This window comes from Anomaloglossus baeobatrachus, chromosome 1, assembly GCF_048569485.1.
Source record: "Anomaloglossus baeobatrachus isolate aAnoBae1 chromosome 1, aAnoBae1.hap1, whole genome shotgun sequence".
Lineage (NCBI taxonomy): Eukaryota > Metazoa > Chordata > Amphibia > Anura > Aromobatidae > Anomaloglossus > Anomaloglossus baeobatrachus.
The window spans coordinates 935,961,697-935,976,165 of record NC_134353.1 but is presented as its reverse complement, the minus strand read 5'-3'; the positions used below and the strand labels follow the sequence as shown (position 1 = coordinate 935,976,165).

General features: G+C 45.3%; 1 protein-coding gene across 1 annotated transcript in view; it reads right to left on the bottom strand.

Annotated features, from left to right (window-relative positions):
• Positions 1-14,469, bottom strand: part of LOC142256577 (class I histocompatibility antigen, F10 alpha chain-like) — a 139,329-nt gene that overhangs the window by 52,469 nt on the left and 72,391 nt on the right. The window contains exon 4 of the mRNA XM_075328334.1: positions 2,514-2,783. Within this exon, the coding sequence (XP_075184449.1) occupies positions 2,514-2,783 (270 nt within the window). The remainder of the gene's footprint in view (positions 1-2,513; positions 2,784-14,469) is intronic.

Below are 14,469 nucleotides of genomic sequence, written 5' to 3'. Positions count from 1 at the left end.
CAACATGCCAGATATGTTACAGGTCTGCTGGTGATTTCTGGCTCAGATTTAACTCTTTGAAAATTAAAGGGAATTTGTCAGTATTCAGTATGGTACTTTTATCCGACCAACGGGTAAATGTAGTGGAATATCATAAATGACTCTTTATAACACTCCATCTGTTACCTATTGGTCGGTTATACATTCGCTCTATCACGATTTCCTTGTAGTAATAACAATTGTCTTATCTATTTTCTCTTACTGACACGTTTTCCATAGTTTTACCACTTTATCTTAATTCATCTTCTTTTCATTTTAGCTTATTTCTTTTCTTCCTTGTTCTACTTTCCATTTACCTTACACTTTATTGCGGTTCTCATCTACCTTTTTCCTCAATCATCTTTCTTCCCTAGTTTTTTTTCCCTCTATCTTCTTTCTCCCTTCCCCTTTTACCCATCTTTTTTCCTTTTTTTCCTTTTCCCTTTAATTTTTTTCTCCCTTTTCTTCTTCACTTCTTCCAGCTTTTTTTTCCAGCAGTTTTTTACCCATACAAATAAATCAATGAGGATGTGCAAATTTGCAGCAAAACGTTTTGCTACAGAAAAAACTTGAGCAAAAATTCCCTGAGTGAAGAATGCGTTACACTTCACATATACTTGCTACTTAGTGTTGCCATGTCACATAAAAATCCAATAAAACACATTTAGGTTTTTGGGTGTAACATGAAAAAAAATGTGGAAAAGTTCACAAGGTGTGAATACTTTTTCAAGGCACTGTAATCCATGATAATTATTTTGACTGCTCAACAGGGCTGTGGAGTCGGTAAGCCAAACCTTCGACTCCGACTCCGACTCCGACTCCTCAAATTCTCTTGCACCGACTCCGACTCCGGCTCCGACTCCGACTCCGACTCCTACATATATTGCTTAGTTAGGTGAAAAATTTATTGTAGTACATGAATATGTGTATGTGAACATCAGACATTTAATAATTTTTATGATACGATAATCAAGATATTTGGATAGAACATAAAATATATTTATTGGAATACAACTTTAGAACACAAAAAACTGTAATAAATTGTAAATATGTAATACACTATGTAATATACAGTAGATTACATATATATCTTGTGTGTGTATATACACTGTGTGTGTGTATATATATATATATATATATATATATATATTACATATTTACAATTTATTAGTTTTTTGTGTTCTAAAGTTGTATTCCAATAAATATTTTATGTTCTATCCAAATATCTTGATTATTGTATCATAAAAACAATTAAATGTCTGATGTTCACATTGTACTACAATAAATTTTTCACTTAAATATAAGCATTATACTAAATGTTATTATTTAGTAAAATATTCAGCACATTCTGCATTGCACTCCTGTCCCCAATTTATTATATATTTTAGGAGTCGGAGTCGGTGCATTTTATACCGACTCCGACTCCGACTCCACCAAAATGAGCTCCGACTCCGACTCCACGACTCCGACTCCACAGCCCTGCTGCTCAACAGATTTGACCTCAGACTGCTGAACCCAACTTTTGTCTTCTGATTTCGTCCTCCTGGTTAGACCTCTTCTGCTCCCCTGTTTCGGCCTCTGCCTGCTGACTGTGTGTTTGGTGCTGTCCTCTGGTTCAGACATGGTTGATTGACTACTGTCAACTCTCTCCACTGGCCAGCTGCTGCTCTGTGGATGTAACAGAGGCCTTTACAGTGAAAATCAATTCTATGTACAGAAGTGAATGAGTGAAAAGTAAAGATTCCTGTAGGACCTGCTAAGAAGCTCTAAAGGAGTTGTCAGCGCTCCATGTACAGCGAGGAACAAAGAAAGGCTCCGGGAGACATTGTACAGGAGATGGAGAGAAGCGATTACACCCCATGTAATATCTGACACTTATCGGCCCCATACACAGTAGACAGCTGTTGGTAACTATCATGATATGTAGAAACATCCTTTGTCTGACACCTATCTATCTCTCCTGACTCCTACAATAAGTAAAGTGTTTGTACCTGAACTTGAAGAACTAGACAGTAAGGACAGTTTTTGTCTTTTTTTCAGAAATGAACAATAGAAGTGAAAATAGACTTTGTAGTTTGTCCTGTCAGAGAAATCTGCATCTTTTCTCATTTCTCAGTCTCATTTTCTTTCTCTGCACTGATCATTCAAAATCTGCATCAGTGAGGGATCAGATTACAGCTGCTGCCTATAATAGTCTATGGAGAGGGAGGAGCTGGAGACACAGAGGAGGAGCTGCAGTTTCTAGTGACAGAGCCTGCAGAGGGGAAACTGGTGAAACTGCAGGATACGTTATATAATGGCCAGATATAGTGTTATTCCTCATGTACACAGGACAGATTATTCTGCAGTTACTATAAGTCATGTACAGAACTGTTCAGTTATTTCATATTAATAAGATGTCGGTGACTATACAATTACATGTCACAATAGTGATCACCAGTCATGCCATATTCCAGTCTTACCCTCATCCTCCGCCCAGTATGGGCACTACTCACCCCACACAATGGTCATCGGCCCCTCCAGGCTGCTGTGATCCACATAACAGGAGTATCTGTCGCCATCTTTGGGGGTCACCTCCGTGCTGACCCTGATCTGATAGGAGCCGTCAGGATTGGGGAGGACGCGTGTGGTCTCATATGAGTGAACCTCATCCTCCCCGTTCATCCACTTCACATCCACAGCTCGGGGGTGAAATCCGTACACCTGGCAGTGAAGCTTCATAGTGTCACCTTTCTCCTGTCCAGACACCTTCACTTGGGGCCGAACTGAGAGAGAAGAGGAAGATATAACACTCAGGAGACTCTTCTGCTCTGCACATACAAGAACAGCTCTCCATGACTGTGAACATCTCACTGGTAGCCAGGACTTAACAAGTTAAAAGATGCTGAGGCCAGTGAATGAATACAGCGGCCACGGATATACAGGCAGGGCCACCATCAGGGCAGTAGAGCTAGTGCTGCTGTCTGTGGCCCTGTGCCTTCTGATAAAATATGGGGACCAAGTATCTTTTAAACAAATATCGCACACACATTTAACATTGCACATATTAACAGTCATAGCCGAAAGTGTTGGTACCCTTTAAATTATTCCAGAAAATCAAGTATTTTTCCCATCATGTTGATTGTCTTTGTGTGTATTGTAACAACACACAAAAATCCCCCCACAAAAAAAATGCCAAAATGGACATAATTTCACACAGACTTAAATATGGGGTGGACAGGATTGCTGGCACCTTTCTAAAATTGTGGGTAAACAACTTTGTTTCAAGCATGTGACGCTCGATCACTCTCAACTGTGGCAAACAACAGATGTGGACAATAAGAAAATCACACCTGAAATCAAAACATCATTATACAGTTTACCAAAAATGGAATGAGGCCTGCAAGGAAAAGAACCCTGGACCTACAGTCACACATGGTGGAGGCTCAAAGATGGTTTGGGATTGTCTCGCTGCCTCTGGCACTGGGTGCCTAGACTGTATCCCATGCATCATGAAATCTGAAGATTACCAAAAGATTTTGGATGTCAATTTACTGCCCAGTGTCAGATTCTGGGTTTGTGTCCTAAGCCATGGATCTCCCAGCTGGACATTGACCCTAAACACTTCAAAAAGCTCCCCCAAAATGGATGGAAACAAAGCGCTGGAGAGTTCTGAAGTGACAGCAATGAGTCCGGATCTAAATCCCATTGACCCCTGTGGAGAGAACTGAAAATTGCTGTTGGGAGAAGAGAAGACGCCTTCGGATACAAGAGACCTGGAGCAGATTATAAAGAAGAGTCTGAAATTCCAGGTGAGAGGAGTAAGAAGCTTGTGGACGGGTATAGGAAGCGACTGATTGCAGGTATTTTTCTTTGTTTTTTTTGTGTTGTTTCAATACATACAAAAGAAATATACATCTGTATAGCCAAATGTGTAATTGCAATAATTTTCTGTGAGAAATACTTCAATTTCTGGAACTATGTCCATGGTGCCAACACTTTTGGTCATGACTGCATATATTATAACTGGATATATATTTATAACATTAGCAATGTTAATGCTCTTATTACACATATATTTTCGGACCTCACAACTTTTATATAATAGGAGAAAAAAAAAAATAGGCACATTTTGACTGTGTCCCTAACCGCACCCCAAGCCACACTTATGTCATTTCAGGAGATGTCAAAGTGTCGGTGACCGTGAGGGACATTCAGCAGATAAACAGGAATGCAGAGCATAGCACCCAAATCTGGGACTGTCTCGCTGTATCCGGGACGGTTGGGTTTTATTGATACCAATGTGCAGTACATACAATGTTTAATATTTTTTAATACTTTTTTTTATTGCATTTGTTAGGGAGATCTGTAGTTTTTGATATTTTTTTTTACTAATCAGGTTATTTAAATTTAATATTTTGATAGACCGGACAATTATGAACGCGGCGATAACAAATATGTAATTTTAAATATCTTTAAAGGGAACCTGTCGCCAGGTTTTCCCTTATGAGCTGCAGCCACCACCAGTGAGCCCCTGTATACAGCATTCCAGAATACTGTATATAGCACAAAATAGAGCTTTATTATACTCACCTAGGGGGCGGGCTGGTCCTATGGGTGTCGCTGGTCTCGGTCTGGCGCCTCATTGCTGCGGTTGCTGTCGTCCTGCCCAGCCTGTGTGCATGATGCGTCCTGCGTCATTCACACAGAGGCTGTCATTGCGGTCCTGCAAATGCACACTTTGATCTGCCCGACTGAGGGCAGATCAAAGTACTGTAATGCACATGCGCGGGTGGTCTTTCCTCGCTCCTGCGCATTACAGTACTTTGATCTGCCCGCAAGTTTTGTTACCATTTTGCCCTGCTTGAATTTTTTTTCCCCCCATTTCTCAGTCCACTAAATGGTAAAGTAAATGATGTCATTCAAAACTACAACTCATCCAGCAAAAAATACAACAAAACTTGTATGGTGATAACAGAGTAAAAGTATAAAAAAAAAAAAAAAGTTATGGCTCTTGGAAAAAGGGGAAGAAAAATCGAAAGCTGAAAGAAATTTAAAAACTTAATAAAAACCCCTGGGCGTTATTGGGGTAAATGTCTGGCACAATTTGTGAGAACTGAGCACTTTACTAAAGTGGTTCACCCATATTCATTATTGGCCAATGTTGATAAACAAGGTTTCTCTCAGATACCTTGTGTTGCCAATAGTGCCTGTGAGAGGTGTTATTGCGGACCGCTCTTCCCATCGCCTGACCCCCGGGCTATGTGACTTCAGGGATCTGATGATGTCACGTCAACTTCTGCTCACCTGACATCACCGCGGCCGGCCCCAGTCTCCGTGAGTGACTGGGCTATAGGCGGAGTTTCACTACTCAGCACAGCCCAACGTCACAGCCCAGCATCTCCCTGCTCCCTCCTCCTTCATGCAGAGCACGCAAGCAGGAGACACGCCGCCCAGTGACTCAGGGAGACGGGGCCGGCCGCGGTGATGTCACGTCAACAGGATCATGAGGAAGGTGAGAGATCAGCCTAAAACTACACGGGGGGAACTTGTTAATGAATATGTCAGATAGTGAGAAAATTAATGAAAATTAGAAATAATGATTTTCACTTGACATAATTGTCTCCTTCAGACTTTGATTTTGGCGCAGAATGCTCCTTTGCAGCAATTCCAGCTTTGGAGACCTTTGGCATTCTAGCTGTTAATTTGCGGGGGTAATCTGGAAATATTTCCCCCCATGCTTCCCCCTCCCACAAGTTGGATCTGCTTGATGGGCACTTTTTGCACCATACGGTCAAGCTGCTCCCACAACAGCTCTATAGGGTTGAGATCTGGTGACTGGGCTGGCCAGTCCATTACAGATAGAATACCAGCTCCTGCTTCTTCCCTAAATAGTTCATGCATAATTTGGAGGTGTGCTTTGGGTCATTGTCCTGTTGTAGGATGAAATTGGCTCCAATCAAGCGCTGTCCACAGGGTATGGCATGGTGTTGCAAAATGGAGTGATAACCTTCCTTATTCAAAATCCCTTTTACATTGTAGAAATCTCTCACTTTACCAACACCAAAGCAACCCCAAACCATCACATTACCTCCACCATGCTGGACAGATTTGACAGATAGCGTCAGGTACTCTTCCAGCATCTCAAACTAGAGACTCTAATGTACTTGTCTTGTTGCTCAGTTGTGCAGCGCGGCCTCCCACTTCTCTTTCTACTCTGGATAGAGCCTGTTTGTGCTGTCCTCTGAAGGGAGTAGTACACACCGTTGTAGGAAATCTTCAGTTTCTTGGCAATTTCTCGCATGGAATTAATATCCTTCATTTCTAAGAACAAGAATTGACTGTTGAGCTTCACATGAAAGTTCTCTTTTCTGGCCATTTTGAGAGTTTGATGGAACCAACAAATGTAATGCTCCAGATTCTCAACTAGCTCAAAGGAAGGTCAGTTTTATAGCTTCTCTAATCAGCAAAACTGTTTTCAGTTGTGCTAACATACTTGCACAAGGGTTTTCAAGGGATTTTTAAACATCCATTAGCCTTCTAACACAGTTATCAAACACAATGTACCATTAGAACACTGGAGTGGTGGTTGCTGGAAATGGGCCTCTTTACACCGATGTAGATATTGCATTAAAAACCAGACGTTTGCAGCTAGAATAGTAATTTTCCACATTAACCCCTTCACGACCGCGGGCAGTAAAGTTACGTCCTATTTTAACGTGACTTAATGACCAGGGACGTAACTTTACTGCTTAAAGTTCATTTGATTGCCGTGGCCATAGCAACGGCTTTCAAATGATGTCCCCTGCTGTTTCTTACAGCAGGGGACCTTTACTTGACCCCCCATAGACGATCGATGTGATTGGCTGTTCAAATCTGAACCGCCAACCACATCGTTCGCACCGATTTCGGCAAAAATAATGCCGGAATTAGTGCAATACTGTGAGATCCTGCTATGAGGTGCTGTAGCAGCTGCAGCACATCATAGCTGGACCTCAAACATGTCGCCCCGAGCCCCTGCAGCACTGATTGGAGCGATCGTGCTATGACGCGCAATCGCTCCAATCAGTGTGCAGTGGGGCGGTCTGATCTGCAGGTGGCCGCCCTCCCCAGGCCTGTGCTGGTCTGGGAAGCCCTCCCCCAACATGTCTGCAGCGTGCACTGGCTTGTACTTGTGGTACCACGCCACCGCTGCCGCCACCGCTGATGTCACTGCTACTGGCCCTGCTCCATGTGAGTATTCAGCTCCGCTTGCAGCCCGTGCCCCCCACGATCTGCCCCCCCCACGACCCGTTCCCCCCCCCCCAACATCCCGATCTGCTCCCCCTGTGATCTGCCTGCCTCCTCTGTGATCTCTATTCTGCTTCCTTCCTTCTGCCTTTGCTTCTCCGCCCCCTCTGCTCTCCCCCTCCCCACTCCCCCTCTGCCCCCCCTTCCCACCCTGCCCCCCCCCTCAACGTCCTCTTACCTGCCTTCACTGGGTCGTCCGAGGTCTTCACTGGCCCGATCACATCTGCCTCCATCGCTGGGTCCTTCTTCCTGGGTCTTCTGCTGATCTGTCCAACGTCCTGCCTGCTGCTCCTGTAGAGCTGTCTGTCTCGCTTGCCTTCTGTTCCTCCTGCAGTTCTTCTGGTAAGTGATCCTCCTGCTAATCCTCTGGGTACTGTGAGTATAACTTTTTTTTTTTTTTTTTTCTGTATCCCCTGTCCATTTTTACACCTCATCCGTCCGTGCGTCCCGCTGAGCGCTGATCAGGGATGCAGATAACTGATCTGCATCCGTGGTCAATTTTTGGCATGACTTTTTTTCCCGTATCCCCGACGCTTTTTGTATCACATCCGTCCGTGCCTCCTGCAGCGGCCGATCAGTGCACCGCGTCTGTGTGTTTGAAAAGTCAAATGGCGTTCCTTCTCTTCTGAGCCCCGCTATGCGCTCAAACAATTTATTTCCACCACATATGAGGTATCTGCGTACTCAGGAAAAATTGCACAATACGTTTTTATGGTGCATTTTTTCCTGATACCGTTGTAAAAAAAAAAAGCTACCTGGTTGATGCAAACATTTTGTGGTAAAAAATAATAATTTTCACGGTTCAACGTTATCAACTTCTGTGGAGCCCCTGGGGGTACAAGGGGCTCACCAAACATCTAGATAAATTCCTTGAGGGGTCTAGTTCCAAAATGGGGTAATTTGTGGGGGAGCTCCACTGTTTAGTTACCATAGGGGGGGTCTCCAAACGTGACATGGCGTCCGCTAATGATTCCAACCAATTTTGCTGTCAAATGGTGCGCCATCTCTTCTGAGCCCCGCCATGAGCCCAAACAATTACTTTCCACCACATATGAGGTATCTCCGTTTTCAGGAGAAATTGCACAATACGTTTTATGGTCCAATTTTGCCTGATACCCTTGTGAAAAAAAAGCTACCTGGTTCAAGTAAGTCTTGTGGTGAAAAAAAAAAAAATATATTTTCATGGCTCAACATTCTCAACTTATGTGGAGCCCCTTGGGGCTTGTTAAACATCTAGATAAACTCCTTGAGGGGGTCTAGTTTCCAAAATGGGGTCACTTGTGGGGGAGCTCCATTGTTTAGGCACCATAGGGGGTCTCCAAACGTGACATGGCGTCCGCTAATGATTCCAACCAATTTTGCTGTCAAATGGTGCGCCTTCTCTTCTGAGCCCCACAATGCGCCCAAATAATTACTTTCCACCACATATGAGGTATCTCCGTACTCAGGAGAAATTGCACAATACGTTTTATGGTACATTTTTGCCTGATACCCTTGTGAAAAAAAGCTACCTGGTTTAAGTAACAGTTTTGTGGTGAAAAAAAAAAAATTATATTCATGGCTCAACATTATCAACTTCTCTGGAGCCCCTTGGGGCTTGTTAAACATCTAGATAATTCCTTGAGGGGTCTAGTTTCATCACTTGTGGGGGAGTTCAGGGGGTCTCCAAATGCAACATTACTTCAGCTAATGATTCCAACCAATTTTGCTGTCAAATGGCACTCCTTCTCTTCTGTGCCCAAACAATTACTTTCCACCACATATGAGGTATCTTCGTACTCAGAAAAAAATAATGCACCATGAAATTTATAGTGCATTTTTTCCTGATACCCTTGTGAAAAAAGCTACCTAGTTGGAGCAACAGTTTTGTGGTAAAATTTTTTTTTTTCTTTTCACGGCTCAACGTTATAAACTTCTGTGAAGCCCCCAGGGGTTCAAAGTGCTCACCAAACATCTAGAAAAATTATTTGAGGGCTCTAGTTTCCAAAAGGGGGTCACTTGTGGGGGAGCTCCATTGTTTAGGCACCTCAGGGGGTCTTCAAACTTTGCGTTCAAAAATTCAAATGGCGCTCCTTCCCTTCCGACCTCTGCCTTGCGCCCAAACAATTGATTTTTAACCATATATGGGGTATCCGCGTACTCAGGAGAAAATGCACAATAAACTGTAGGGTACATTTTCTCTTTTCTCCCTTGTGAAAATGAAAATTTTATGGCTAAAGTAACATTTTTGTGTTTAAAAAGTAAAATTTTCATTTTTTCCTTCCACATTCCTTTGGTTGCTGTGAAGCACCTAAAGGGTTAATAAACTTCTTCAATGTGGTTTTGAGCAGTGTGAGGGGTGCAGTTTTTAGAATGGTGTCACTTTTGGGTATTTTCTGTCACCCAGGCCTCTCAAAGTCACTTCAAATGTGATGTGGTCCCTAAAAAAATTATTTTGTAAATTTTGTTGGAAAAATGAGAAATTGCTGATGAACTTTGACCCCTTCTAACTTCCTAACGAAAAAAAATTTTGTTTCGAAAATTGCGCTGATGTAAAGTAGACAAGTGGGAAATGTTATTTAGTAACTATTTTGTGTGACATATCTCTCAGATTTATGGGCATAAATTTTCAAAGTTTGAAAATTGCGAAATTTTCAACATTTTCGCAAAATTTCCTAAATTTTCACAAATAAACGCAAAAAATATCGGCATAAATTTACCACTGAGATGAAGTACAATATGTCACGAAAAAACAATCTCAGAATCGCCAGGATCCGTTGAAGCGTTCCAGAGTTAAAACTGGTCAGAATTGCAAAAAATGCCCCGGTCATTAGGGTGTTTTAGTGGCCGGGGGTGAAGGGGTTAACAATGTATAGAGGGGATTTCTATTTAATTTAATGTTGGCTTCATTGAAAAAAAAAATGTGCTTTTATTTCAAAAATAAAGAAATATCTAAGTGACCCTAAACTTTTGAACTGTAGTGTGTGTATATATATATATATATCTCAATACTGTAGTTGAAAGAGTACAACGTGGGCAAACCACTAATAGCCATGTACAAACCAGGTGTGAGAGACGCCAAACAAAAGGAGACAGCAGCGCTGGAGAGGTGGAGTATAAAAATGATTTTATTTTACATGTCTGTGTTTTTCTGGTACATGTTTCACGGATCACACCATAGTGTGGTCCATGGGAGATCAGTGATGCAAGAAAAAAAACGGGCACGTCTCTTTACGGAAATCACGGACACGAGTGTACGCCGCACGGAGACAGTCAGTGAAAACTCTGAAAAAAATCACTGTGTGTGCAGACCCATTGATTTTAAAGGGTCTGCGTAAGTCAGTGAGTTTGGTACATATAAAAACTGCAACATACGTACCAGAATCTTTGACATGTGAAGGGAGCCTTAGGTGTATGTTTTGTGTACATTAAAAAAAATTTTTTTTTTATATTTATTATCCTTGTGGTGTGCTCACATTTTGCTGGCTGCTCTGTGGTTAGTCTGAGGAAACAACGCCCTATAGATTAGTCAAGGCCCTAATTAGCACAGGAACATCGCACTTTATAAAGCCTCTCTTTAAAACATTCATTTTTAGTGACAAGCATTACACAGGCTGATTAGGCAGGGAATTTTGACATACTGATGTGAATGCTGCTGGAGGGCATAGAGGACCTGACAGGTTGCCTTGAAATTCACATATAACGTCCTCCTCAACCCCCCACCCCACCCCCCTTCCCAACCTTCCCTCTTCCCCCCCATTTCATCATAAGGCCCTGTAGCCCCTCGGTCATTTTCTTCTGATCCAAATCCCCCCCCTCCTTATTGTCTCCTCCCCAGCCTATAAAAAAAAAAAAAAGTCACCCCTCACCTCTCCGTATGGGTCCCTACTCCGTCATGTCTTCTCCAGTGGGGAACTTTTCAAATGACACGGGTGTGCGCGGTGTGCTGATGTCATCAAGGTACGCGGTCTGTGTCACAGAGAAAGTGTTGGGCAGAGAACAGATTCCTGCGTTCCTCTATCTACACTGTGTGGAGCTGCGGGATCGCTCCCTGCCCGGCACGCTGCGTGTGATGAGGGCAATCTGGCCAAGGGCCCGGAGCCTCAAGCTAAGGACAACAAAGAGAATTTTGTTTACTTACCGTAAATTCTTTTTCTTATAGTTCCGACATGGGAGACCCAGACCATGGGTGTATAGCTTCTGCCTCCGGAGGACACACAAAGTACTACACTAAAAAGTGTAGCTCCTCCCTCTGAGCATATACACCCCCTGGATGACCATATCCAGCCAGTTTAGTGCAAAAGCTGAAGGAGGACATCCACCCACAAGTAGAGAGAGAGTAAAACCCGGAACAACCGGAACCTCTGTCTACAACAACAGCCGGTGAAAACACACGGAACAAGAACTGCCAACAGGCAACAGGGAGGGTGCTGGGTCTCCCATGTCGGAACTATAAGAAAAAGAATTTACGGTAAGTAAACAAAATTCTCTTTTTCTTCATCGTTCCTTATGGGAGACCCAGACCATGGGACGTCTCAAAGCAGTCCATGGGTGGGAAATAAACAGAAAACTGAGAAGTAGGCAGAACCTAACTTCACAAATGGGCGACAGCCGCCTGAAGGATGCGTCTGCCCAAGCTCGCATCTGCCGAAGCATGAGCATGCACTTGGTAGTGCTTCGAAAAGGTGTGCAGACTAGACCAAGTGGCAGTCTGACAGACCTGCTGAGCCGTAGCCTGGTGCCTGAAAGCCCAAGAGGCACCGACAGCTCTGGTCGAGTGCGCCTTAATCCCCGGCGGGGGAGGCACCTGAGTACATTGGTAGGCATCGGATATGGCCGACCTAATCCAACGAGCTAGGGTCGGTTTAGAAGCCGAGAGACCCTTGCGCTGACCTGTGGTCAGCACAAAAAGAGAGGTGCACCGCCTGAGAGCAGCGGTGCGTGACACATAGATCCGGAGCGCCCGCACCAAATCTAAAGTATGCAACGCTTTCTCAAAGCGATGCACAGGGGCCGGACAAAGGGAAGGCAATGAAATGTCCTGGTTAAGGTGGAAAGGAGACACCACCTTAGGGAGAAAGTCCGGAGTCGGACGGAGAACTACCTTGTCTTGGTGAAAAAACAAAAAGGGTGACTCCGAAGAGAGCGCAGCCAAATCAGAAACTCTCCTGAGAGAAGTTATGGCCACCAGAAAGACCACTTTCTGTGAGAGTCGAAACAAAGGAACCGCCCTAAGAGGCTCAAAGGGGGGTTTCTGTAAGGCCGTGAGGACCAGATTAAGGTCCCAGGGATCCAAAGGCCGCCGGTATGGAGGAATGATGTGAGATGCGCGCCCTGCATGAAGGTGCGCACCTGGGCCAGTTGGGCGATACGCCGCTGGAACAACACTGACAGAGCCGAGACCTGTCCCTTGAGGGAATTGAGGGATAGTCCTAGCTGCAGACCGGACTGTAGAAAGGACAGGATGGTCGGCAAGGAAAAAGGCCAAGGAGCATGGCCGGAAGAGCGACACCAGGACAGGAAAATTCTCCAAGTCCTATGGTAAATCTTGGCTGAGGAAGACTTCCGAGCCTGAGTCATAGTGGAGATGACTTCGGAAGGAATGCCGGAAGCCGTCAGGATCCAGGACTCAAGAGCCACGCCGTCAATCTGAGAGCCGCAGAATTCTGGCGGAAAAACGGACCTTGTGAGAGAAGGTCTGGGCGGTCCGGGAGATGCCACGGCACCTCTACGGACAGACGGAGCAGGTCTGGGTACCAAGCTCGCCTGGGCCAGTCTGGAGCAATGATTATGACCCGACGGCCCTCCATCCTGATCTTGCGCATGACTCTGGGCAAGAGAGCTAGAGGGGGAAACACGTAGGCCAGACTGAACTGGGACCAATCCTGAACCAGCGCGTCCGCTGCCAAGGCCTGAGGATCGTGGGAGCGAGCCACGTAAACCGGGATGCCATTAGGTCCACTTCCGGAGTGCCCCACTTGCGGCAGATTGACCGGAACACTGCCGGATGCAGGGCCCACTCGCCGCTGTCCACGGTTTGACGGCTGAGATAATCTGCCTCCCAGTTTTCTACGCCTGGGATGTGGACTGCGGATATGGTGGACTTGGAGTCCTCCGTCCACTGAAGGATACGTTGAACCTCCAACATTGCTAGGCGGCTGCGAGTCCCGCCCTGGTGATTGATGTAGGCAACTGCTGTCGCGTTGTCTGACTGAACTCGAATGTGCTTGCCCGCCAACAGGTGGTGAAAGGCTACGAGGGCTAGGAGCACAGCTCTGATTTCCAGCACATTGATCGAGAGGGCTGATTCGGACGGAGTCCAAGTGCTCTGTGCTCGGTGGTGGAGAAACACTGCTCCCCAGCCGGATAGACTGGCATCCGTGGTGAGAATCACCCAGGACGGGATCAGAAAGGAGCGTCCCTGGGACAGAGAGAGGGGCCGAAGCCACCACTGAAGAGAGCTCCTGGTCTGTGGCGACAGTTACCAGCCTGTGCAAGGAAGAGGTCCGCTTGTCCCAACAGCGGAGAATGTCCAGCTGCAGAGGACGCAGATGGAACTGGGCAAAGGGAACCGCTTCCATTGACGCCACCATCTGACCCAGCACCTGCATGAGGTGCCTGATGGAATGACGGCGGGGCCTCAACAGAGAGCGCACCGCCAGATGAAGGGACTGCTATTTGACTAAGGGCAGCTTCACAAGTGCCGGCAGAGTCTCGAATTGCATCCCTAGGTACGTAAGTCTCTGTGTCGGGGTCAGAGTGGACTTGGGCAGATTGACAAGCCACCCGAATTGAACAAGCGTGGTGAGAGTGAGCGAGACACTCCGCTGACAGTCTGCACTGGATGAAGCCTTGACTAGAAGGTCGTCCAGGTAAGGAATCACTGCTAACCCCTGGAGGTGCAGAACCGCAACAACTGCTGCAATGACCTTGGTGAATACTCGAGGGGCCGTGGCTAACCCGAAGGGGAGAGCTACGAATTGGAAATGTTCCTCTCCGATTGCAAAACATAGCCAACGCTGGTGTGAAACTGCAATTGGCACATGCAAATAGGCATCTCTGATGTCGATGGATGCTAAAAAATCTCCTTGGGTCATTGAGGCAATGACTGATCGCAGAGATTCCATGCGTTAGTGCCTCACCTGAACATGCTTGTTGAGAAGCTTGAGATCTAGGATGGGCCGGAAGGAACCGTCCTTCTTG